This window comes from Prionailurus bengalensis, chromosome D1, assembly GCF_016509475.1.
Source record: "Prionailurus bengalensis isolate Pbe53 chromosome D1, Fcat_Pben_1.1_paternal_pri, whole genome shotgun sequence".
NCBI classification, from domain to species: domain Eukaryota; kingdom Metazoa; phylum Chordata; class Mammalia; order Carnivora; family Felidae; genus Prionailurus; species Prionailurus bengalensis.
The window spans coordinates 99,650,020-99,675,391 of NC_057346.1; the positions used below are offsets into that span (position 1 = coordinate 99,650,020).

At 38.3% G+C, this 25,372-nt stretch overlaps 1 protein-coding gene across 4 annotated transcripts in view; it reads left to right on the forward strand.

Moving 5' to 3' along the window:
* CD1H11orf49 (chromosome D1 C11orf49 homolog) overlaps window positions 1-25,372 on the forward strand; it is a 197,626-nt gene that overhangs the window by 65,759 nt on the left and 106,495 nt on the right. For all 4 annotated transcript variants that reach the window (XM_043582454.1, XM_043582455.1, XM_043582457.1 and 1 more), the window contains exon 3: window positions 19,075-19,205. In XM_043582454.1, the coding sequence (XP_043438389.1) occupies window positions 19,075-19,205 (131 nt within the window). The remainder of the gene's footprint in view (window positions 1-19,074; window positions 19,206-25,372) is intronic.

Here is a 25,372-nt window from a genome sequence, read left to right on the forward strand (position 1 = left end):
TCAATGCCCATCACCCATTTTCGCCTCCCTCCCACCCGCCATCAACCCTCAGTTTATTCTCAGTTTTTAAAAGCCTCTTATGGTTTGGCTCCCTCCCTCTCTAACCTTTTTTTTTCCCCCTTCCCCTCCCCCATGGTCTTCTGTTAAGTTTCTCAGGATCCACATAAGAGTGAAAACATATGGTATCTGTCTTTCTCTGTGTGACTTATTTCACTTAGCATAACACTCTCCAGTTCCATCCGTGTTGCTACAGAAGGCCATATTTCATTCTTTCTCATTGCCACGTAGTATTCCACTGTGTATATAAACCACAATTTCTTTATCCATTCATCAGTTGATGGACATTTAGGCTCTTTCCATAATTTGGCTGTTGTTGAAAGTGCTGGTATAAACATTAAGGTACAATTGCCCCCATGCATCAGCACTCCTGTATCCCTTGGGTAAATTCCTAGCAGTGCTATTGCTGGGTCATAGGGTAGATCTATTTTTAATTTTTTGAGGAACCTCCACACTGTTTTCCAGAGCGGCTGCACCAGTTTGCATTCCCACCAACAGTGCAAGAGGGTTCCCATTTCTCCACATCCTCGCCAGCATCTATAGTCTCCTGATTTGTTCATTTTAGCCACTCTGACTAGTGTTCTCACACTCTTAAGTGGCTCACACACCAAATAAAAACTTTTTATTTATTTATTTATTTATTTATTTATTTATTTATTATTTAATATTCCTTTTTGAGAGAGAGAGAGTGTGTGTGCATGCATGAGCAGGGAAGGGGCAGAAGAAGAGGGAGAGAGAGAAAATCTGAAGCAGTCTCCATGCCCAGTACAGAGATGATTCGGGGCTCAATCTTTTTTTTTTTTTTTTTTTTTTTTTTAATTTTTCAATGTTTATTCTTGAGAAAGAGGGAGAGACAGAGCATGAGCAGGGGAGGGGTAGAGAGAGAGGGAGACACAGAATCTGAAGCAGGCTCCAGGCTCTGAGCTGTCAGCACAGAGCCCGACGTGGGTCCCAAACTGGTGAACCGTGAAATCATGACCTGAGCTAAAGTCGGACACCCAACCGACTGAGCCACCCAGGTGCTCCTGGGGCTCAATCTTAAGACTGTGAGATCATGACCTGAGCTGAAATCAAGAGTCCAACACTCAACCAACTGAAGCACCCAGGCACTCTGCAAGTAAAAACTTTTTCGACTGTGTGTCCCGATTTGAACTTCTGAAAATATGTTTGCCATGTGCTAAGGAATGAATTGGGGAATGAGCATGATGTTGGTGCTCTGCATTGCTCACCCTTCCTTTCCTACATGATGACCCCATCTTAAATGAAGGAGTCTACATACTGGAGAGTAGTTTAGAATTGCAGTATTTTATGGAAACAATTATCTCTAATGACTTTTGTAAAAATAATATGTTTCTTTTGGAGTCTGAAGCCGAGTAGTGATGCAAGATTTTTTCTTGGGAATCCAGACCTTCTCTTTAATCAGCAAAACCCTTTAATTTGCTAAAGATCAGTTTAGTGCCCCGTTGACCACTCAGTGGAACACGCGAGTGTTAGAGAGAGATCCCTTGTGTTTTTTTCTTTAGTTGTAAATTCCACCAAACTAGCCCATTAATTGCAGTGGGTGGGAACTGGAGAGCTGTTCATTTGGCAGTTAGCAAAGGGTGGTAAAAGAAAGAAAAATATCTCTGATATTTTTGCTTAGGAATTTGAGAATTCAGAATTTAGTCATAGATAGCTAGATTAGTGTGTTTAAATACCTTGAATCACTTTAAATCATTCCTTGTTTTGTAACATATTAACAAGATCTTAGAGGTACCTAAAACAGTGGTTGGGAAATTGCGTTGTGGATTTAGGATCCTCCAAAAGCAACATCTGCTAATGGGCCGAGTGTTTAGGTGATAGATGAGCAAACATGAATTAGCTAATGGAGTAAGAAGTACTGTGTCCTGTGGTTACCTCTCTATACTTTATCTGAGAAAAGGTATAGTTTATAGGCAAGAGGCAGTTTCTTTGGGGCCCAGTGTACCTGTTTTACAAGGCTTTTTTTTTTTTTTTTTAATCACGTCCTAAAGATAACAAGAATGTATAGTGGCACTAGATGGTATTAATCAGTTTAGGATGTTGACATGTTAAATTGTATAAAACAAGGCAGACAGGATTACTTTTTGCCAGCTGCATCCATTCTGGCAAGAGCTTACTAGGTTCCTGCTTGTTTTGTTGTTGTTGTTGTTGTTAACCCATTAGAGAAACTAACCACTATATTGGTTGCAGCCAAATCTTTGTCATCACTGCTCCTAAAAACCTCTTGGGGACCAACGAGCACCTGGCCATTCTGAAAGCCTCTATCCTCAGTGATTGATGCTCATCTCTGCAGGCTCCCCAAAGCCCTCCTCCCTTTCTCCTGAAGCACCTTCAAGCATTTCTGCATGGCTACCCACTCACTCTCTTCTATTACACCTCCTCCTCCCGCCTTACTGAATGCTGGATTTCCCAGCTCACAACTCTTAAGAAGGAGCTTTATTTCAGAGTAGAAAGGGGCCCCCATATGTGGCCTATTATATCCATATCAACTTGCTTACCCTTTTCAAACAGCTATTGTCTTTTAATAGGGTCCTGCCTGGCAGGGGGAGTCCTTAATTCTTGCCATATAAGAATGGGCAGCTTGAGTTACAGCGAACTGCAGTTTGGTGCTCTGATCAAAAGGCCTCTGTTGTTTTTAAGGGTTTTTTTTTTTCCTCTCTCTCTTTCTCTCTCTCTCTCGCTCGCTCGCTCTCTCTCTCTTTCTCTCTTTCTATATCCTGGGCTAATAATTCAGCACAGCAAGGTCATTACAGGCTTTGAATTGAGAGTTGAGAGTGTTAAATTACTGACCTAGAATAAAAGAGATCTGGGGGGCTCTCAAGAAAGATAAAGGGATTCCGGCTAGTAAAGTGCAAGCCCAGCAGCCTCACTTCTTAACAATATTATTTTTTTTAATCCTCTCTGTCTTCAAAAGTCTTTTCTGGGACAAGGAAAGATCTCCTGCCAGAGAAATTAGGTTAGGAACTCAACAACATCTTCTGGGTGCTGTGGCCCAAATGCTAACAGTTCATGGGGGCCTGTATGGCTGTCTTTTTGTCTCCCCACCTTGTCAGTATTGCACACTCCTCCATCTCACACTCTTAACCAACTCTGGTCCTTTATCGTGTAAGTCAAACAGAAGTGATATTTCAGCGGAAAGATTATATCTCGCACAGGGATTTCAGACATGTGAAAAACATACCACTTAGGCTTCGAAATATCTGAAAAAGATGACATTGTCTCATTAAAAGCTGCTTCTATTCCATCTATATTTTGCAAATAATGTTTGTCTGGTCCTACCATACTATAACAGGAAAAAAATTGCCCTATTGTGAATTAATGTGGCCCTTCCACTCCACTATATTGGGTCTTCATATTTGGCCAAAACTGTTATCTCCCATATATCCCTTCCCCCAATTATGTCTTAAAGCCAAGCACCCTTCACATCCTCCTGAAAACATTGACTTCCTAAGTTTGCTATAGAAAAGTCCCTGAAACCAACTTTCACAGATTTTCTACTGAGCAAAGTAATAATAATAGCGTATAGTCCCTGGATATGCCAGGCAGGCATTTTATAACATGCATTATTTATCACATTTAATAATCTGTGGCAACTTCATTCCTGTTATCACCGTTTTATAGATAAAGAGTAATTGAGGCACAGAGTGGTTAAGTACCTGGCCCAAAGTCGCAAAACTAGGAAGTGGCAGGATCTGTCCCAAATGAGTGCTTCTTGAACTTTAACGTGCACACGAACCACCTGGAATCTTGTTAAAATGCAGAATTGGATTTCATAGGTCTCAGATGGGGCCTGAGATTCTAACAGGCTTCTAAGTGATACCAATGTTGATATCTTTGGTCCACTCTTGCAGGAGCAAAGCCATAGTGATCTTCAGAACCACTCTAAAAAAAATGTTTTGATTATAGTTTCCAAACTATCCCATCAGACAATTCTATAAAGTTACATAGTGGATATTTGACACCAGTATCCCAATTTCTTTCTTTATTGTCATGGTAAAATATATATAATGTAAAATTTACCATTTTAACCATTTTTGAGTGTACATTTCTGTGGCATCAAGTACACTCACACTGTTCTGTAACTATCACCACTGTTTATCTCCAGAACTTTTTCATCTTCCCAAACTGAAACTCTGTACTCATTAAACACTGACTCCCCAATAGCACCAACTAGAGAATTAGGAAGTTTCAGACATGAAAAAGGGAAAGGATAGAATGTACCCTGTAGCATTGAATTGGAATGGAACTGGTATACTCATGGGTTTTAATAAATATAGATAGCTAGATATATAGAAATGAGTATGAGTGTCTGCCTGTTTGTGTGTGTGTGTGTGTGTGTGTGTGTGTGTGTGTGTGCACACATGTAGAGTGTGTATATATAAATCTTCATTTGTTTTTTAACCCTGACTTCTGAGAGAGCCTAGAAGCAATGATACATTTGGAGCACATCCAGCATCTACCTAGATCTTGGTTTCTAAACACTGTCCTCTAATAAAAGCAACTCTGTCTTCTTGAAGAAATGGCTGGCTCCAGGATTGGGTAGAGAAAGAACAAGATGAACCTGGAACATCTTTTTCTATTAAAAAGTAAGGAAGTGATAAAAAAAAAAAATTGTGTGGCCATGTCGAAAGGACATAGCAGTCAGCTTGGGGTGCCTGGCTGGCTCATTCAATAGAGGATGTGACTCCTGATCTTGGAGTTGTGAACTGAAGCCTCACATTGGGCGTAGAGCTTACTTTTAAAAAATCAGCTTAAAGGGGCTTCCATAGCCAAATCTGGGATAATTTGAGCATCAAAATAAATAATGATAATAAAGGATTATAACCTATTGAGTGAAGAATCCAGTAAAGTGCATTAAGATACAAAACAGATGACCCTAAGGGAAGGGAAGCAAAAATAATATAAAAACAGGGAGGAGGACAAAACATAAGAGACTCTTAAATATGGAGAACACACAGAGAGTTACTGTAGGGGTTGTGGGAAGGGGGATGGGCTAAATGGGTAAGGGGCATTAAGGAATCTACTCCTGAAAGTATTGTTGCACTATATGCTAACTAACTTGGAGGTAAATTAAAAAAATAAAATAAAAAGAATCCAGTGAAGTCCAGACCAATGTAAATAAATAAATGCATAAATAAAGAATTGATGAAAAGTATAAGCTCTTCTTTACTGTAGGAAGTCAACCTATAAAAATGTAGATGGAGTGACATAATTAGGGGTGAAAAATTACCATTTGGCAAAACCATTATAATTATTGTTGCTCTGGCAAGAATTATCAGTAGATGCTGAAACTAGAAAATGAAAGTTTAAAGAGTAACAGTATACTTCCACAGCTTCAAAATATCTACCCACAAGATACTTAGTAATTACAAAGGTAACTTTACCACTTCAAACAAATGGTCAAAATAAACATCACCAGTAGCTAGAAATGAACAGAAAGTGTCTTCTGATATAATGCACTGAGAAGAACTCAGCATCATCACTTCTGTGGTAATTTTGTCCGAAGGGCTTAACCTAAATCTAATCACAAAGAAGCATCAGACAAACCCAGACTAAAGTACATTCCGCAGAGTAATCCGTACTCTTTAAAAGTGTCAATGTCATGAATACAAAGACTCAAGAACAAAATGTTTTAGATTAAAAGAGGCTAAAGAGTCATGACAACAGAATGCAATGTATCCATCTTGAATTCTCTTTTCCTATAAAGGGGGCATTATTGGGACAACTGGTGAAATCTTAATAAGGCTTGTGCATTAGATAACAATATTGTATCAATTATAATTTTCTGATTTTGATCACTATACTATGGTCATATAAGAGAATTCCTTATTTTTTTAGGATATACATGCTGTATTTTAGGGATAAGGGAGCATCATGCCTATAACTTAACTCTTAAACAGTTCTGAAAAATAGTAATATTTATATGTGTGTATGTGAGAGAGATTGAGAAAGAGTTTGAGAGCACATGTAATAAAATATTCATATTTGAGTAATTTAGATGAAGGGTATTCAGGAATTCTTTGTGCTGTTCTTGAATCTTTTCTGTAAATTTGAAATTATGTCAAAATAAAAAAAATTGAAATCTTAAGAGAAAAAAACCCAACAACTTAAAGAATGAAAGAGTTTACTCAATGAAATTTGAATACTGGTTTTGGAGAAATATATTTGGGGTAGATATAGAGTATACTTCTGTGTAGCCTTTAAAATATCTTTAAGAACATTCTTGTTCAATTTTAGAAGATTGATGTCTATTACAAAAACTTTTTGGGGGGCGCCTGGGTGGCTCAGTTGGTTAAGCATCCATCTTCGGCTCAGGTCATGATCTCGCGGTTCATGAGTTCGAGCCCCGTGTCGGGCTCTGTGCTGACAGCTCAGAGCCTGGAGCCTGCTTCGGATTCTGTGTCCCCCCCCCCCCCCCGTCCCTCCCCTGTTCGCTCTCTGTTTCTCTCTCTCCAAAATAAACATTAAAAAATTAAAAAAAAAACTTTTTGGTTTAGTTAAATACACTGAAAAATAGCAAGAATGCATTTTTATGCAGGTAGAAAAATTGTTTTGGATTTCTGGTTGTAATGGCTTACAGTGTTTATGATTTGGCCGTCTTATCCATTACAAACACATGGTAATGATACATAAAATTTTCTGAAGAGAAAATTTAAAGGACATAGCCATGTGTAAAGTCAATATAAATTCATCTATGGACCAGGAACTAAACAAACCACAATGCTAATGGGGCTCAAACCACAGACCTCCTGTGATCTGGGTTCAGAAGCAAGCATAGGAAACTGAGAACTCATTTCTTGTGGAATTAGTAGAGACCAATGTGTCACACACAGGGCGGGAGATTTTTTTAAAAGTATCTTTGCTACCTGGGAAGTGGCTTATATAAAACCTGGGACAATGAAAGGAAGCAGACAGCCTTGCAACCAGGCCTGAGTGGTCTGAGCTACTCAGGGGTCCAGTGACAGTCTCTGTGATATCCCCAATATCATTGGGAATGGAGCCTTACCTCATCCAATATAAGATCTGGTCCTAGACTAGGATCTGTCCTCAGGACAGCTGGAGAGAGTGATAGCCTCCCACTTAGGTGAGTCTACATGCTGAAATTCCAAAATATATGGGAACAACTAATGCTAAGAAAGAGCCAATAAACCCAACAATTGAAATATAAATGTACTCCAGAGAAAATAAGACTAATAATTATTTTAAATTGAGTTTGAAATAAAGTTAAGGATCCTCAGGGAAGTAAAAGAAGGAATGGTTGTTATTAAAGAGAGAGAGAGAGAGAGAGAGAGAGAGAGAGAGAGAGAGAGAGAACACTGGATTATTTGTATTTTGAGTGTTACATTTTATAAGTCCTTTCTATATTTTGGATACTAACCCTTTATCAGATGTGTCATTTGCAAATGTCTTCTCCCATTCCATAGGTTGTCTTTAGTTTTGTTGATTGTTTCCTTTGCTGTGCAGAAGCTTTTTACTTTGATGAAGTCCCAATTGTTTATTTTTGCTTTTGTTTCCCTTGCCTCAGGAGACATATGTAGTAAGAAGTTGCTATGGCTGATGTCAAAGAGGTTACTGCTTATGTTCTCCTCTAGGATTTTAATGGTTTCCTGTCTAACATTTAGGTCTTCAATGCATTTTGAATTTATTTTTGTGTAGGGTGTAAGAAAGTGGTCCAATTTCATTCTTTTGCATGTTGCTATCCAGTTTTCCCAACACTATTTGTTGAAGAGACTGTCTTTTTTCCATTGGATATTCTTTCCTGCTTTGTTGAAAATTAATTGACCATATAGTTGTGGGTTCATTTCTGGGTTTTCTGTTCTGTTCCATTGGTCTGTTTATTCTTGTACCAGTACCATACTGCCTTAATCACTACAGCTTTGTAATATAACTTGAAGTCTGGAATTGTGATGCTTTGCTTTTGTTTTTCAAGATTGCTTTGTCTGTTCGGGGTCCTTTGTGGTTCCATACAGATTTTAGAATTGTTTGTTTTAGCTCTGTGAAAAAATGCTGTTGGTTTTTTGATAGGGATTCCATTAAATGTGTAGACTGTTTTGGGTAATATAGACATTTTAACAATATTTGTTCTTCCTATCCACGAGCATGGAATGTCTTTCCATTTCTTTATGTCTTCTTCAATTTCTTTCATCAGTGTTTTCTAGTTTTCAGAGTACAGATCTTTTACCTCTTTGGTTAGGTTTATTCCTAGGTACCTTATGAGCTTTGGTGCCTCTGTAAATGGGATTGATTCCTTGATTTCTCTTTCTGCTGCTTCATTATTTTTGTATAGAAATGCAACAGACTGATGTATGTTGTATTCGGTGACTTTACTGAATTTGTGTATCAGCTCTAGCAATTTTGTAGTGGAGTATTTTGGGTTTTCTACATATAGCATCATGTCATCTGCAAATAGTGAAAGTTTGACTTCCTCCTTGCTGATTTGGATGCCTTTTATTTCTTTGTGTGTCTGATTGCTGTGGCTAGGACTTCCAGTACTATGTTACATAACAATGGGGAGAGTGGACATCCCTGTCTTATTCCTGACCATAGAGGAAAAGCTCTCAGTTTTTTCCCACTGAGGATGATATTAGCTGTGGGCTTTTTGTATATAGCCTTTATTATGTTGAGGTATGTTCCCTCTAACCCTACTCTGTTGAGGGTTTGATCATGAACGGATGTTGTACTTTGTCAAATGCTTCTGCATCTACTGAAAGGATCATATCATTCTTATCCTTTCTTTTATTAATGTGGTGTATCACGTTGATTGATTTGCAAATATTGAACTATCCTTGTAACCCAGGAATAAATCCCACTTGATCATGGTGAATGATTCTTTTACTGTTGGATTTGATTTGCTAGTATTTTGTTGAGAATTTTTGCATCCATGTTCATTAGGGATATTAGCCTATAGTTCTCTTTTTTAGTGGAGTCTTTCTCTGGTGTTGGTATTAGGGTGATGCTGGCCTCATTGAATGAATTTGGAAGTTTCCTTTCATTTCTATTTTTTAGAATGGGTTGAGAAGAATAGGTATTCACTCTTCCTTATTTTTTTAATTATTTATTTATTTTGAGAGAGAGAGAATGTGAGCAGGGGGAGGGACATAGAGAGAGGAGAGAAAGAATCGCAAGTAGGCTTTGTGCTGACAGCACAATGCAGGGCTCAGTCTCATGAACGCATGAGATCATGCATGACCTGAGCTGAAATCAAGAGTTGAACACATAACTGACTGAGCCAACCAGCTGCCCCTCATCCTTCTTTCAGTGTTTGACGGAATTCACCTGTGAAGCCATCTGGCTCTGGACTTTTGCTTGTTGGGAGATTTTTGATCATTGATTCAGTTTCTTTGCTGGCTATTGTTTTCTATTTCTTCTTGTTTCAGTTTTGGTAGTTTATGTTTCTAGGACCACTTTGTCCAATTTGTTGGCATATAGTTTTTCATAATGTTCTCTTATAATTATTTGTATTTCTGAGAGGTGACTTCTTCTCTCTCATTTGTGATTTTATTTATTTGGGCCCTTTCTCTTTTGTTTTTGATAAGTCTGGCTAGGAGTTTATCAATTTTATTAATGTTTTCAAAGAACCAGCTCTTGGTTTCATTGATCTGTTTTATTGCCCAAAAAACAAATAATCCATTTCAAAAATGGGCAGAAGACATGAATAGGCATTTTTCCAAGGAAGCCATACAGATGGCCGACACATGAAAAGATGTTTATCATCACTCATCATCAGGGAAATACAAATCAAAACTACAATGAGCTATCACCTCACACCTGTCAGAATGGCTAAAACTAACAACACAGGAAACAACAGGTGTTGGTGAGTATGTGAAGAAAGGGGAGCCCTCTTACACTGTTGGTGAGAATGAAAAATGGTGCAGCCACTCTGGAAAACAGAATGAATGTTCCTAAAAAAGTTAAAAATAGAATTACCATATGATCCAGCAATTGCACTGCTAGGTATTTACCCAAAGGATACAAAAATACTACTTTGAAGGGATACATGCACTCCAATGTTTATAGTAACATTATCAAGAATAGCCAAATTATGGAAAGAGCCCAAATGTCCATTGACTGATGAATGGATAAAGAAGATACGGTATGTATATATAATGGAATATTACTCTACCATAAAAAATGAAATCTTGCCATTTGCAACGATGTTGATGGAGCTAGAGAGTATTTTGCTAAGTGAAATAAGTTAGTCAGAGAACGATAAATACCATATGATTTCAGTCTATGTGGAATTTAAGAAACAAAACAAATGAACATAGGGAGAAAAAAGAGAAAGGCAAACCAAGAAACAGACTCTTAACTTTAGAGAACAAACCGATGGTTACCAGAATGAGGTGGGGGGGGGGGCGGGTTAGATGGGTGATGGGGATTAAGGAGGGCACTTTTGATGAGCACTGGGTGTTGAATGGAACTGATGAATCACTAAATTGTACACCTGAATCTAATATTACACTCTATGTTAACTGACTGGAATTTAAATAAAAACTTGAGAGAGAAAAAAACCATGTAAATTCTTTAAAACACCAGTTAGGGGCACCTGGGTGGCTCAGTCAGTTGAGCGTCCGACTTCGGCTTAGGTCATTATCTTGTGGTCTGTGGGTTCAAGCCCTGCATCGGGCTCTGTGCTGACAGCTCAGAGCCTGGAGCCTGCTTGGGATTCTGTGTCTCCCTCTCTCTCTGCCCCTCCCCTGCTCATGCTTTGTCCCTCTCTCTGTCAGAAATAAATAAACATTAAAAAAATTTTTTTAAATGCCAATTAAACGTTCTAGAAATAAAAAAGCTACTGACGTATTAAGAAATTCAACAGAGAGAATAAATTTTAGACTAGACATAATAGAATAAAGAGTACATAATTTGGAAGATAATACTAAGGTTAACACAGAGATAAAAGATGAAAATTATGAAAGGATGCAAAAAAGACACAGAGAGGCTAAATGTATATCTACTAGGGGAAGAAAAGGATAGAGAGGATGACAGTAAAGCAATATTTTAAAAGATATTTGCTGAGACTATTTTCCAGGATTGACAAAAGATGTAAGTCAGATTAAAGTATTGAGCAAGATAACTAAAAATACACCTACATGATAGACACGTGGTGTAATCCACAGAACATTAATGATAAAGAAAATAGCATATATGAATGGTAAGAATGATTAACTCCATGAGGAATGGCAGGAGTTTGACAGATGGTCTCTCGACAACAATGATAGATGCCAGATGACAATGGAGTAGGATCTTTGAAGTGCTAAGAGAAGATAAATGACAACCCAGAATTCTCCACCTGGTTAAACTATTACTCCAGAGGGTAAAATAAAGATATTTTCAAGAAGATGAAAACTGAGAGCATTTACCACCCACAGCCTTTTGTGGAAACAGCAGGCCTGTGAATATTCAGAAATTCACAATTTGAAGTTAAAAAAGCTTAGAAAACCTGAAGTTGTTTTTGCTGATTTTTCAACAAACTCATTTGGGGGCAAACTTGATCTGGACTAGTTTATGAGGCTATCTTTGGTCTTTATTTATATTCCTTAGTGTAAGGATATGTTTCACTGTGGAAATTTTAATATGCTTGACTATGGGCAGCTACCCCAGCCCCATTGGTGGTGCTATATCACATCTGGTTTGTGCAGCATATTGCCTTTATAAAGTCCAAAAATTTGTCGATTCCAAAACAGAGAGGTCCAAAGTGATAAGTGATTGTGGACCTGTCTTAAAGGATGGTGTACTTTAGCAGGAAAACAATTGAACCAAGAGGGAAGGAACAGAATGAGAAACAATAGTGAGCGAGGTAACATGATATGTTGGTAAGTGTAATTAACTATTGATCTTTAAAAATAATTATTTTTTACATTTAAAAAGATGGAAGTCAAAAGAAATAAAGCACATCCAAATTGGAAAGGAAAAGGTAAAACTATCTATTTGCAGATGACATTATCCTACATGTAGAAAATCCCAAAGAATCCACAAAAGAGCTTCCAGACCTAATGAACATCAGCAAAGATGCAGGATATCAAATCAACATACAAAAATCCATTGTGTTTTTATAAACTAGCAATCAGTCATCAAAAGGAAATTAAGAGAGCAATTCTATTTATAATAGCATCTAAAAGAATTAAATACTTAGGGATAAATCCAACCAAGAAAGCAAAGGATTTGCACCCTGCAAACTACAAAACACTGCTGAATGAAATCTAAAAATACCTATAAAATTGGAAAGACATTGTTCATTGATAGGAAGATTTAGCATTGTTTAGATGTCAATACTATCCAACTAAATCTACAGATTTGATACAAACTCTACCAAAATTCTAACAGACTTTTTCAGAGAAATGGAATAGCTGATCCTCAAATTAATAGGGAATTGCAAGAGGTTTCAGAAAGCCAGGATAATCTTAAAAAAGAAGAAAGTTGGAAGACTCCAACTTTCTAACTTTGAAACTTAATACAAAAACTACAGTACTTAAAACAGTATAGCATCGGCATAAAGACAGACATATAGACTACTGTGATAGAATTGAGAGCCCAGAAACAAACCCTCACATGTATGGTCAATTGATTTTCAACATGGGTACCATTCATTGGGGAAAGGACTGTTCGACAAGTCCTTCCAGAAAGTGGTGCTGGGGAAACTAGATATCCACATGCAAAAGAAGTTGACCCATACCTTATACCTTATATAAACATTAACTCAAAATGATCAAGAGCTTAAACTTAAGAGCTAAAACTATAAAACCATGAGAAGAAAATAACTGAATGTCTTCATGGCATTATAATTGACAGCAAACCAAAAGCATGGGGAAAAAAATTGAAAAAATAGATAAAATGGACTTCATCAAAATTAAGAACTTTTTGTGCATCAAAGCGTACTATCAAGAAGGCAAGAAAAAAACCTGAAGAATGAGAGAAAACATTTTCAAATCATATATCTTATAAGGGATTCATATCCAGAATATATAAAGAACTCCTACAACTCAACAACAAAAAAAGTTCTTAAAAAATGGGCAAACAGGGCGGTTGGGTGGCTCAGTCAGTTGAGCGTCCAACTTACGGCTCAGGTCATGATCTCCCAGTTCGTGGGTTTGAGCCCCGTGTTGGGCTCTGTGCTGACAACTCAGAGCCTGGAGCCTGCTTCAGATTCTGTGTCTCCCTCTCTCTTTGCCCCTCCCCCACTCACGCTCTGTCTCTGTCTCTCTCAAAAATAAACATTAAAAAAATTTTTTTAGGGGCACCTGGGTGGCTCAGTCAGTTAAGTGTCTGACTTCAGCTCAGGTAATGATCTCGTGGTTCATGAGTTTGATCCCTCCATCAGGCTCTGTTCTGACAGCTCAGAGACTGGAGCCCACTTCAGATTCTGTGTCTCCCTCTCTCCATTTGGCCCCTCCACCATTTGCTCGTTTTCTCTCTCTCTCCCTCTCTCTCAAAAATAAATAAACATTAAAAAAATTTAGAAAAAAATTGTAATGGGCAAAGGACTTAGACATTTCTCCGGAGAAGGTATACACATGGCCAATAAGTACATGAAAAGATGCTCAACATGGAAATACAAATCAAAACCACAATGAGATACCACCTCATCCCTACTAGGATGACTATTTAAACACACACACACACACACACACACACACACACACACAGGAAAAGTGTTGGTGAGGATTTGGAGAAATTGGAACCTTTGTGCATTGCTATGAGAATGTAAAATGGTGCAGCAACCAGGAAATACAGTTTGGTGGTTTCTCAAAAGGTTAAACATATAGCTACTGTATGGCCTAGCAATTCCACTTCTGGGTATATACCTAGAAGAACTGAAAGCAGGATATGTGAAGAAGAGATATTTGTATACCAATGTTCATTGAAGCACTATTCATTATAGTAGTGCAACCCATGTGCTCATTAGCAGATCAATGGATAAGCAAACGTGGTATACATACATGGAATATTATTCATCCTTAAAAAGGAATGAAATTTCATATAAATCACAACATGGGTGGACCTTAAAAACTTAGTGAAATAAGCCAAACACACAGGGAAAAAATTGTACAATTCCACTTATAAGAGGTACCTAGAATAGACAAATTCATAGAGACAGAGAGGAATAGAGGTTATGAGAGTATGGGAGGAAGGTCGAGGGGGGAGTTACTGTTTAATGTATATAGGGTTGTTGTTGGGGATAATGATAAAGTTGTGTGTATAGATAGTGGTAATGGTTATACAGCATCATGAATGTATTAAAGCTACTGAATTGTACAGTTATAACAGTTAAAATGACAAATGTGTTATGGTTAAAATAATAAATATTATAAACATTTTATCACAGTAAAAAAAAGTTTTAAATTTAAAAAGATAGAAGTCAAATTCTGGAAAATAATATCAGAAGATGAAAAGAGTGCTCATGGGTTATTTAGAGTGTGCTTTGGTTCTTGTCTTGCTTTGGAGAGTAACAAAGATAATGAGTGATTTGGCATTTTAAGAAATGTGTAGCTACTAATTTGAAAAGATATATGCATCCATGTTTATCACAGCATTATTTACAATAGCCAAGATATGGAAGCAACCTAAGTGTCCACTGATGGATGAATGGATAAAGAACATGTGGTATACACGTACAGTGGAATATTACTCAGCTATAGAAAAGAATGAAATCTTATTATTTCTGACAACATGGATGAGCCTACAGGGTATTACGCTAAGTGAAATAACTCAGAGAAGAACAAAACCATGTGATTTCATTTATATGTGGAATCTAAAAAACAAAACAAATGAACGAATACACATACACTGTAGAGAGTAAGATGGAGTCACTCATGTCAAGCAGGGGCCTGTGTCAAGCAATGATGCAAACATTTAAGGGTACTGTAGCTACCAGGTATCAGCCAGACCAGCACCAGCTGACCACACCCCAGAACTGATAACAAGCAGAAGCAGAGGAGGTCTGCAGGGGCCCAAGACTGATTAAATCCCTTTAAAAGGGGAAGATTTTTGCAGCAAAATGTCACTCCTCAGACATTGAGGAGACACTGACCCCTCTATGTCTGACCACTTCAAAAAGGCAACATCTGCGAAAGCTCTGTCCGATTGATCTCTGAACAGAACGGGGATCGTCTGAGGCTTGAACAGAATAAGCAGTAAGTGCTGAGAGCTGACCCAGACCAGACTGGACCGGACCGTGGCCTTATCTCAACTACACACCCACAGACTGACTTCACGTTTGGTTCGTTAACTTCCTACCCGCTATGTTATGTTTGTTGTGTGACTTGTCTTGTCTTTTGTTCTGTGTGTTGTGTAAGAAGCCAAGTTAATCACATGGTGAAATGTCATTTGAGTTTGGAATCCTGAACCTGCTTCATAATCATGTTAACCTTGCTTTGTGACTGAATAAAGCCGACATTGTGGAAACATATAACTCGTGTGTGTACCTTCATAGCGTGCTCGTGACATATACAAACGGCAAAAGTCTCATAAATACAGAGAACAAATTGATGGTTGCCAGAGAGGAGGGGGAGGGAGATGGGTAAAATAGGTGAAGGGGTTTAAGAGTTACAATCTTCCAGTTATAAAATAAATAAGTCATGGGGATGAGAAGTACAGCATAGGGAATATAGTCAACTGTAATAACTTTATATGGTGACAGATGGTGACTACACTTACCACGGTGAGCACTGCATGATGTACAGAACTGTCGAAATCACTGTCCTGTACACCTGAAACTAATGTAACATTGTATGTCAGCTATACTTCAATAAAAAAAAATGTGTAGCTAAATATGTATGTTTAATGTTTAAGAGGAATTCTAAGAAGTTACAGATTCTGTCATAGCGTCCGATCTAATGGCGGGGGAGAGAGAAAAGTAAAAAAGAAACAGCTTTACTAACAAAATAGAAAGCAGGAAAAGAAAAACAAGTCAAAGAAGAATAATTTATGGAAAAGATAAAATAAGATGGCAGAAATTAATCAGATAGATTTTAAAAACCTCGCTTTTTAAAATACAGAGACTGTAAGGTTGGGTAAAAAACAAAATCCAGCTATATACTACTCACAAGAGAAATATCTGACACAAAATGACCCAGGAGAATGGAAATTAAAAAGCACAGTAAAAGATATGCCAGGCAAATACTGATCAAAACACAGTTGAGTATTGCAATATTACAATACAAATAGCAGACCAAAGTCCTGGACTTTTTTTTTTTTTTTATTTAAAACAAATTTTTTTTTTTAACATTTATTTATTTTTGAGACAGAGAGAGACACAGCGTGAACGGGGGAGGGTCAGAGAGAGCGAGACACAGAATCTGAAACAGGCTCCAGGCTCTGAGCCATCAGCACAGAGCCTGACGCAGGGCTTGAACTCACGAACTGCGTGATCGTGACCTGAGCCGAAGTCGGACGCTTAACCGACTGAGCCACCCAGGCGCCCCCAAAGTCCTGGACTTTTAAAAAGTTTATAAAATGCCAACTTTTAAGTATTTCCAGTGTGGCTAACTATAAATATAAATCTGATAATTTCTATCTAGTATTGTGTATTTTTTTTCTGATCTTTCTAGGTCAACTGCCAAAGGGATTTATAGAATAGTATGTACTATGTGTTAGATAATGTAATGGAGGCTAAAATGAGTACAACCTAATTGCTTATTACATAGAACTTATAATCTAGTAGGGGAAATAAGTCCAATAACTTAAAAAAAATTTTTTTTAATGTTTATTTATTTTTGAGAGAGACAGAAAGCAAGCAGAGAGAGAGGGAGGCACAATTCGAAGCAGGCTCCAGGCTCTGAGCTGTCAGCACAGAGTCTGACATGGGGCTTGAACTCACGAACTATGAGACCATGACCTGGGCCGAAGTTGGACACTCAACCAACTGAGGCGCCCAGGCGCCCCAGTCCAATAACTTTTTAAAAAGGCAGCAGATTGTGAGTAGCAGTAGTTAGAAGTAAGTCGTGGTGGGAATTGGGCATGAGTGTAGAATCGGGGAAAAAACTTCTTGCAAAATGTGGCATTTGAGACGGTCCTGAAAAACTGGGTAGAAATTTTAACAGATGGAGATAGGGAAAAGATATTTCAGGTTGAAGAGAAACAGTAAAGCCTCGGGCAATATATTGTATTTTCTGCTTTTTTGTTACAGCCATCTTATGTAAAATAATTTCCACTGATTATATTAAGATTGTCTATTGACTCTTTAAGTAAAGTGATTGTGATCGCCATACTGACCAGCTGAATTTTATTGGTAGGGATTATCTAAAGGCAGTAATGTAAATACAATTATAAATCTTTTTACTGTATTCAGTATTATATGTCCTTGGCCTATCAGTTTGTTTTTTAAAATTCCTATTTTATAACTTCTTATGTAAATTCTTATCTGTACAATGAGTCTCAGCCAGAGTCTTCAATGCATAAATTATTCCCTAGTTTTAAAAAAAGATATTTTTAAAAAGCTACACTAAGGATATAATTTCACTAGTATTAGTTTCTTTACAGCCTAGACTATGACCTAGACACCAGCTTTTTTCCCATGGGGGGTATGAAGCATACTTTGGGACTAATTCTTTTCTCGATAGCTTCATAAATTTAGACTAGATTGTTATCATTTTAGACGTCATTTGCTAGAAATGTGACCTACCCCATTTACCTGTAACAGCTCATTTGCTTTATTTTTCATTTTCCTTTGCTCAAGACAATAGCATTGCAAACTGCATGGTTAGGTTAACACTTTCATTGCTTTTTAAAAATTGCTCCTCTAACCTAATCCTTCACCAGATGTTTTCCTCATACTTCCTCATAGTGTCTCAGAAGTAGATTTCTATGCTAGTTTTCCATGGGGAGAAGAGTAGGTAATTTGATTTTTCATAGTGTTATTAATATTAACAGGAAGAAGCTAATTTTATCTTAAGTGATAACACACTCTATATTAAAGACAGGTTAGATGTTCCCCTCAGAACTTGGTCAGGAAAAAGGAAAATGGAACAGATGGCTCCTGAAATTTTTTCCTGTCTGGTTCAGAGATTCAGATCCTTCCCTCCTGCGCCCTCCCCGCCCCCCCCCCCCCCTTTAAATGGTCAGCAAGTGAAAAGTGGCATTTGGAATTTCCACTGTCTCTCCATTGCTTTGCCATCTTTAGTTTAATGGCTGTTTCTCTACAAAGATTAACACATTTTCCACTCCTGATATACTTGTCAGGGAATTTAGGAGCTTTCTGGAACCTGAAGGCTGCCTTTGGTTGTGATGATTACTGGATAATTGCCTACTCTTTGGTGGAATTTCCATTTTTAGATTACGCCAGGCTCTACAGCCTTTCTTTCTCTGGCAGAAGAACCCAAAAGCAATGGAGTATGTTTTTTTCCCCTTCCCCGGCCCAGCTTAAACAATGACTCACTTGGGCTCTGGGGCTTTGCTTCATACTGTCATTCAGGGGCCACTTTTTACCCTTGTTCTTATTTGCCTTTAGTGTTCTGTTTGCAACCTTTCATTTCCTTTGGCACATGGACTTGCCTGTGAGGTTATTGTCAGAGAGGTATACATCACCCCCAAACTGGAACAGACAATCCAGTTATGTCCCTATGAGCCATTTTGTTCTCATGGCAGCTGATGTAGATCAGAGACAGTACAGAAACAATATCTTTAAGGAAATATACTTCCAGATGTGGCAGGAGAAGTATTCTCCCCAAAAATACAAGTGCCAATGTCATCCAGTTAAAGAATGAAACATTTCCCTCTAGCTGAAGTGTTCCAGTGACTGATGAAAAGTCCCTCAGTACATATATGTCGGAGGTGGGAAGCACACAGAGGAATTGGACTCCAAGAGTTTTCAGAAGGATGTGGTTATATGAAGAGATTTCCTCATTGAAAGACTTCATCTAATCTGTAGTTCAGAGTTTGTTGGAGAGAAAAGATTTTCCTCCTTTTGGGCAGTGGTTCTGTCTGGTCTTGAGTTTCCACTCTGATTCCAGCCTTCCAAAAACTATTCATCTAATGATTCCTTGATTTTTCTCTTTGCAGTTTTAACAGTGTGTGTCAGGGAACTCACATTCTCTTTCGGGAATTCAGCTTCATCCAAGCAACCCCTCACAACAGGGCATCTTTCTTACGGGCCTTCTGGAGATGCTTCCGAACTGTGGGCAAAAATGGCGGTAAGTCTTCCCAAATTCTTTTCTTGCCTTCCTTTCTTCTAAACTTCTGCCTCTCTTTTGTTCCCATAAATACTATTTGAGTGACTGCTATTTGAGGCTCTAGGAACACCTTACTTTTGAGGAGCTATCTGTCTGTGTCACAGACACTACTACCATTACTAGTACCATCGTCATCACAAGGCTACCTACTAGGAACCAGGTGGAGTTCTTAGCACTTTATGTGTGGTCATTCATTTATTCTTCACAACAGCTCTCCATGGTAGATATGATCATCCCCGTTATAACTAGTGAAACCAGGGCTCAGAGGGGTTAAGTAACTTGACAGGGTTGTAGCCCAAATGCTGGGGTGGGATCCCTACCTAGACAATCTGGCTCCAGAGCCTTTGCTCTTGGTAAATAATAAAATACCATGCAGTAGATGGAAGAAATGGTGCGAATACAAAGAAGGAAACTGCTGAGTGGGGGTGAGGGAACCCTATGGTTAGAGAAAGGGGAGCAAGTAGATTAGAGGAGGTTCTCCTGAGAACTGGTTGTTTGGTCTAATTTGGGAGGGGAGAGTAAGAGCTATCCACATGGATAAAGGAGAGAAGACATTCTAGTAGAGCATGTGCTGTGATGTAGAGGCATAAAAGCACCTGAGAAGATCAGAATGGCTAGAGTTTGTGAAGGGCATTAGGGGAGATGAGCCTGTGAAGGAATGGAATAGTCAGGTCCTGAAAGACCATTTTTGCCGTAAAAATAGAAGTTGAATTTTATGCTGTAGGTTAAAGGATTTTATTCAGAAGAGTGGTGTGATGATATCTGAATTCTAGAAAGATCATTTGAAAGGCCATTTCCTATCGAAATGGCTTAGAGGGTGAGTTTGGAGGCAGAGAGCATGGTTAGGAGACTTGCAGTCGTGAGCAATGACAAGAGCCAAAACTAAGGCAGCATCCACGGAAGGGGCACTTTCAGAGATCAAATCCAAATGATTTGGCGATTGGTTTTGGCACATAAGGTGAGTGAGAAGAGCCCTGATAAATTTCCAGGTAATTGTACACTCACACTGTGCCGAAATCATTGCTCCCATCCATCTCCAGAACTTCTTCACCTTCCCCATTAAGCACTCTCCATTTCCTCCCCTGCCCCCAGCCTCTGGCAAGCCCTGTTCTACTTTCTGTCTCTGAATTGGACTACGCTAGGTACCTCGTGTTACTAGGTACCTCGTGTTAGTGGAATCATGTAATACTTCCCTTTTTGTGAATGACTGACTTCATTTAACACAATGTCCTCAGAGTTCATACATGTTGTGACATGTGTCAGAATTGCCTTCCTTTTTAAGCCTGAAGAACACTCCATTGTATGTATCCACATTTTGTTTATCCATTCATCTATCAACAGACACTTGGGTTGCTTCCTCCCTTTGACTAATGTGAATGAAATGGCATGTTAAGGTTTTGAAAAGTTGAAATTTCTAGGGACACAGTGAAAACACTCCATGAAGCAGCACGTAATACAAATTAGTTTCTAGAAATACAGATTTGGGGAAGTAGAATAAAGTTTACTAATACCAGATTTTCATTTCACCTTATAATCTTTGAGACAAGAGCTAAATGCACTAGAAAATACAAGTAATTTTTATATTTGCATACTTTTGGTTTGATTATATTCCAAGGAAAATTAAAAAAAAAAAACACTGATTGAAATAACTATTTAAAAAAAAAAATTTTTTTTCAACGTTTATTTATTTTTTGGGGGGACAGAGAGAGACAGAGCATGAACGGGGGAGGGGCAGAGAGAGAGGGAGACACAGAATGGGAAACAGGCTCCAGGCTCTAAGCCATCAGCCCAGAGCCTGACGCGGGGCTCGAACTCACGGACCACGAGATCGTGACCTGGCTGAAGTTGGACGCTTAACCGACTGCGCCACCCAGGCGCCCCTGAAATAACTATTAAATAAAGCAGTTTCTGTTATGATCCTACCTGAGAGTAGAGAAAGGCCTAAACTATTTCCTCATTTACTTAACAGATATTTCTGGTAGACTTACCACATGCTTGGTGCTGGGGTATAGTAAGTGAACAGGTACACGCCCTGATCTCATTGAGTTGACAACATCCTCCACCCTGCTCTCATGATGCTACTGCTACTTTATATATAGCTACTGAGCCTTTTATTTCTTTTTTTTTTTTAACATGAAATTTATTGTCAAATCGGCTTCTATACAACACCCAATGCTCATCCCAACAGGTGCCCTCTTCAATGCCCATCACCCACTTTCCCCTCCCTCCCACCCCTCATCAACCCTCGGTTTATTCTCAGTTTTTTAGAGTCTCTTATGGTTTGGCTCCCTCCCTCTCTCTTTCTTTCTTTTTTTTTTCCCTTCCCCTCTCCCATGGTCTTCTGGTAAGTTTCTCAGGATCCACATAAGAGTGAAAACATATGGTATCTGTCTTTCTCTGTATGACTTATTTCACTTAGCATAACACTCTCCAGTTCCATCCACATTGCTACAAAAGGCAATATTTCATTCTTTCTCATTGCCAAGTAGTATTCCATTGTATATATAAACCACAATTTTTTTATCCAGTCATCAGTTGATGGACATTTAGGCTCTTTCAATAATTTGGCTATTGTTGAAAGTGCTGCTATAAACACTGGGGTACAAGTGCCCCTATGCATCAGCACTCCTGCATCCCTTGGGTAAATTCCCAGCAGTGCTATTGCTGGGTCATAGGGTAGATCTATTTTTAATTTTTTGAGGAATCTCCACCCTGTTTTCCAGAGCGGCTGCACCAGTTTGCATTCCCACCAACAGTGCAAGAGGGTTCCCATTTCTCCACATCCTCTCCAGCATCTATAGTCTCCTGATTTGTTCATTTTAGCCATTCTGACTGGCGTGAGGTGATATCTCAGGGTGGTTTTGATTTGTATTTCCCTGATGAAGAGTGACGTTGAGTATCTTTTCATGTGCCTGATGGCCATCTGGATGTCTTCTTTAGAGAAGTGTCTATTCATGTCTTCTGCCCATTTCTTCACTGGATTATTTGTTTTTCAGGTGTGGAGTTTGGTGAGTTCTTTATAGATTTTGGATACTAGCCTTTTGTCCAATATGTCATTTGCAAATATCTTTTCCCGTTCCGTCGGTTGCCTTTTAGTTTTGTTGATTGTTTCCTTTGCAGTGCAAAAGCTTTTTATCTTCATGAGGTCCCAATAGTTCATTTTTGCTTTTAATTTCCTTTCCTTTGGAGATGTGTCAAGTAAGAAATTGCTGCGGCTGAGGTCAGAGAGGTTTTTTCCTGCTTTCTCCTCCAGGGTTTTGATAGTTTCCTGTCTCACATTCAGGTCCTTTATCCATTTTGAGTTTATTTTTGTGTGTGGTGTAAGAAAGTGGTCTAGTTTCATTCTTCTGCATGTTGCTGTCCAGTTCTCCCAGCACCATTTGTTAAAGAGACTGTCTTTTTTCCATTGGATATTCTTTCCTGCTTTGTCAAAGATTAGTTGGCCATACTTTTGTGAGTCCAATTCTGGAGTCTCTATTCTATTCCATTGGTCTATGTGTCTGTTTTTGTGCCAATACCATGTTGTCTTGATTACAGCTTTGTAGTAGAATCTAAAGTCTGGGATTATGATGCCTCCCACTTTGGTCTTCTTCTTCAATATTACTTGGCTATTCAGGGTCTTTTGTGATTCCATACAAATTTTAGGATTGCTTGTTCTAGCTTCCAGAAGAATGCTGGTACCATTTTGATTGGGATTGCATTGAATGTGTAGATAGCTTTGGGTAGTATTGACATTTTAGCAATATTTATTCTTCCAATCCATGAGCATGGAATGTTTTTCCATTTCTTTGCATCTTCTTCAATTTCCTTCATAAGCTTTCTATAGTTTTCAGCATACAGATCTTTTACATCTTTGGCTAGGTTTATTCCTAGGTATTTTATGATTCTTAGTACATCATAAAAGCCATTTGTGAAAAGCCCACAGCTAATGTCATCCTCAATGGGGAAAAACTGAGAGCTTTCCCCCTGAGATCAGGAACACAACAGGGATGCCCACTCTCACCACTGTTGTTTAACATAGTGTTGGAAGTTCTAGCATCAGCAGTCAGACAACAAAAGGAAATCAAAGGCATCAAAATTGGCAAAGATGATGTCAAGCTTTCACTTTTTGCAGATGGCATAATATTATACATGGAAAACCCGATAGACTCCACCAGAAGTCTGTTAGAACTGATACATGAATTCAGCAAAGTCGCAGGATACAAAATTAATGTACAGAAATCAGTTGCATTCTTATACACTAATAATGAAGCAACAGAAAGACAAATAAAGAAACAAAAAAGAGGTTAGAGTGGGAGAGAGCCAAAGCATAAGAGACTCTTAAAAACTGAGAACAAACTGAGGGCTGATGGGGGATGGGAGGGAGGGGAGGGTGGGTGATGGATATTGAGGAGGGCACCTGTTGGGATGAGCACTGGGTGTTGTATGGAAACCAATTTGACAATAAATTTCATATATTTAAAAAAAAAAAAAAAAGAAACTGATCCCATGCACAATTGCACCAACAAGCATAAAATACCTAGGAATAGACCTAACCAAAGATCCAAGCCTTTTTTTTCCTAAAACTCTGTCTACCTGTTATCTTATTAGATCATTTCTACTATCCTAAGAAGTAAGTAAGGTAGGTATTATTGTGCCCATTTTATAAGTAAATTGTGTAACTTGCAGAAGGATTGCAGAGTAAGTAAGTAAGAAAGTTGGAAATAGAACCCAGATTTACAAATATGCTAATATGCTATTTCTGCTATTTTTATTACTCCAATCATGACTTCTATGACATGTAACTTAAAAGATTATCCATCTTAATTACGTTATTGTACAGAAAGTACTTAGTGTACTGAGAAAATAGCATCATCTCCTTTACAGAAGATATGCGCTAGTGGACAAAAATCAAAGTGGACTCGATTTTAAGTGAACTACCTCAGAGAAACTAACCCATCGGTCTCTACATAAACAAAACTTGGGAGCTGTGAGTATACAGGTGAAGTCTGTAGTATTTCCTCAGAACCCGTTTTCCCCAATCCTTTCCCAGTCCCTTAGCTGGTCAGCAAATATTTGCTCAATACTCACTATATTGCAGAATGGTACATACAGCGAGAGCTGGTTTCTGTGAAATAGGCACGTGGAGAGAAGTATGGAAAACAGTCTTAAGGCATCCTCAATTCTTTTCCTGATTTGGAAGTGGGGCCTCTTCAAGAATGTATTTACTATCACAAGGGATCCATATAGCATTTGGACTCTGAGCAGATGTGGGTTTCTTTACCTTTCTTATAGCAGCTGCCAGTGATTCATCCAGCTGCTAAGAGGAAGCAGCTCCAAGTTCTCCCTGTTTTTCCTGTGCCATAAACAAGATCTAGATTTTATGCTGGATATCGATTGTTATGCTTCTTCTTAATCAGACAGCCTCTGAGTTCTTAAAGACCAAATGCAACATTTGCATCTAGGTGATCCTAAAATCTTTGGTTAAACCATTTTTAACATATTCTCAGTTTCTTCCAGGAAACTTTAGAACATCTTTCAGTCCTGGAATGTGTGAGTCCCCAATTTTAATCCAGAATGAGCAAAAACACTCAGAGGCAAAGTTCCAACAGAAAGTACTTATTAAGCCCCATTTTCTCAATTAGAATGCCACGTACTCGGCTCCTGCTTGATAGAGCTGCTACTCTATTGCTCTTCTGCAGATAACTTCCTTAGAACATCATGTACATATTTTAGCATTATCAAGAAGAAATTAGCTCTTCTGGGAAACAGCAAAAGAAGAGCAGAGTTGCAGCATAACATATCTAAAAATGAAGCCACCTGTGGAAAACTAAGGACCTGATCCCTTCTGGCAAGAAACAGTTTGTCCCAGTTTTTAGCAAGTATAAGGATGTAATGTCATTTCTGCATGACTGAGTCCTGAATGATGCTAATTTTCCTGCGTCTGAAATTCAAATAACCTCATGAAGATTATAGTGAACCTCCTGCTATCAAGGCAAATTTAGAGTCTTGGAAGCAAAAAGATCTATTCATATGTAATAAGACTTTAAAATTCAACTTCTCACTTTGGTATTTCTTTCAATGTGAAAAATTAATCTCAATTTTCAAGTCTGGCAAAGATTAAAATTCCCTGAAGGAAATCTTCACTT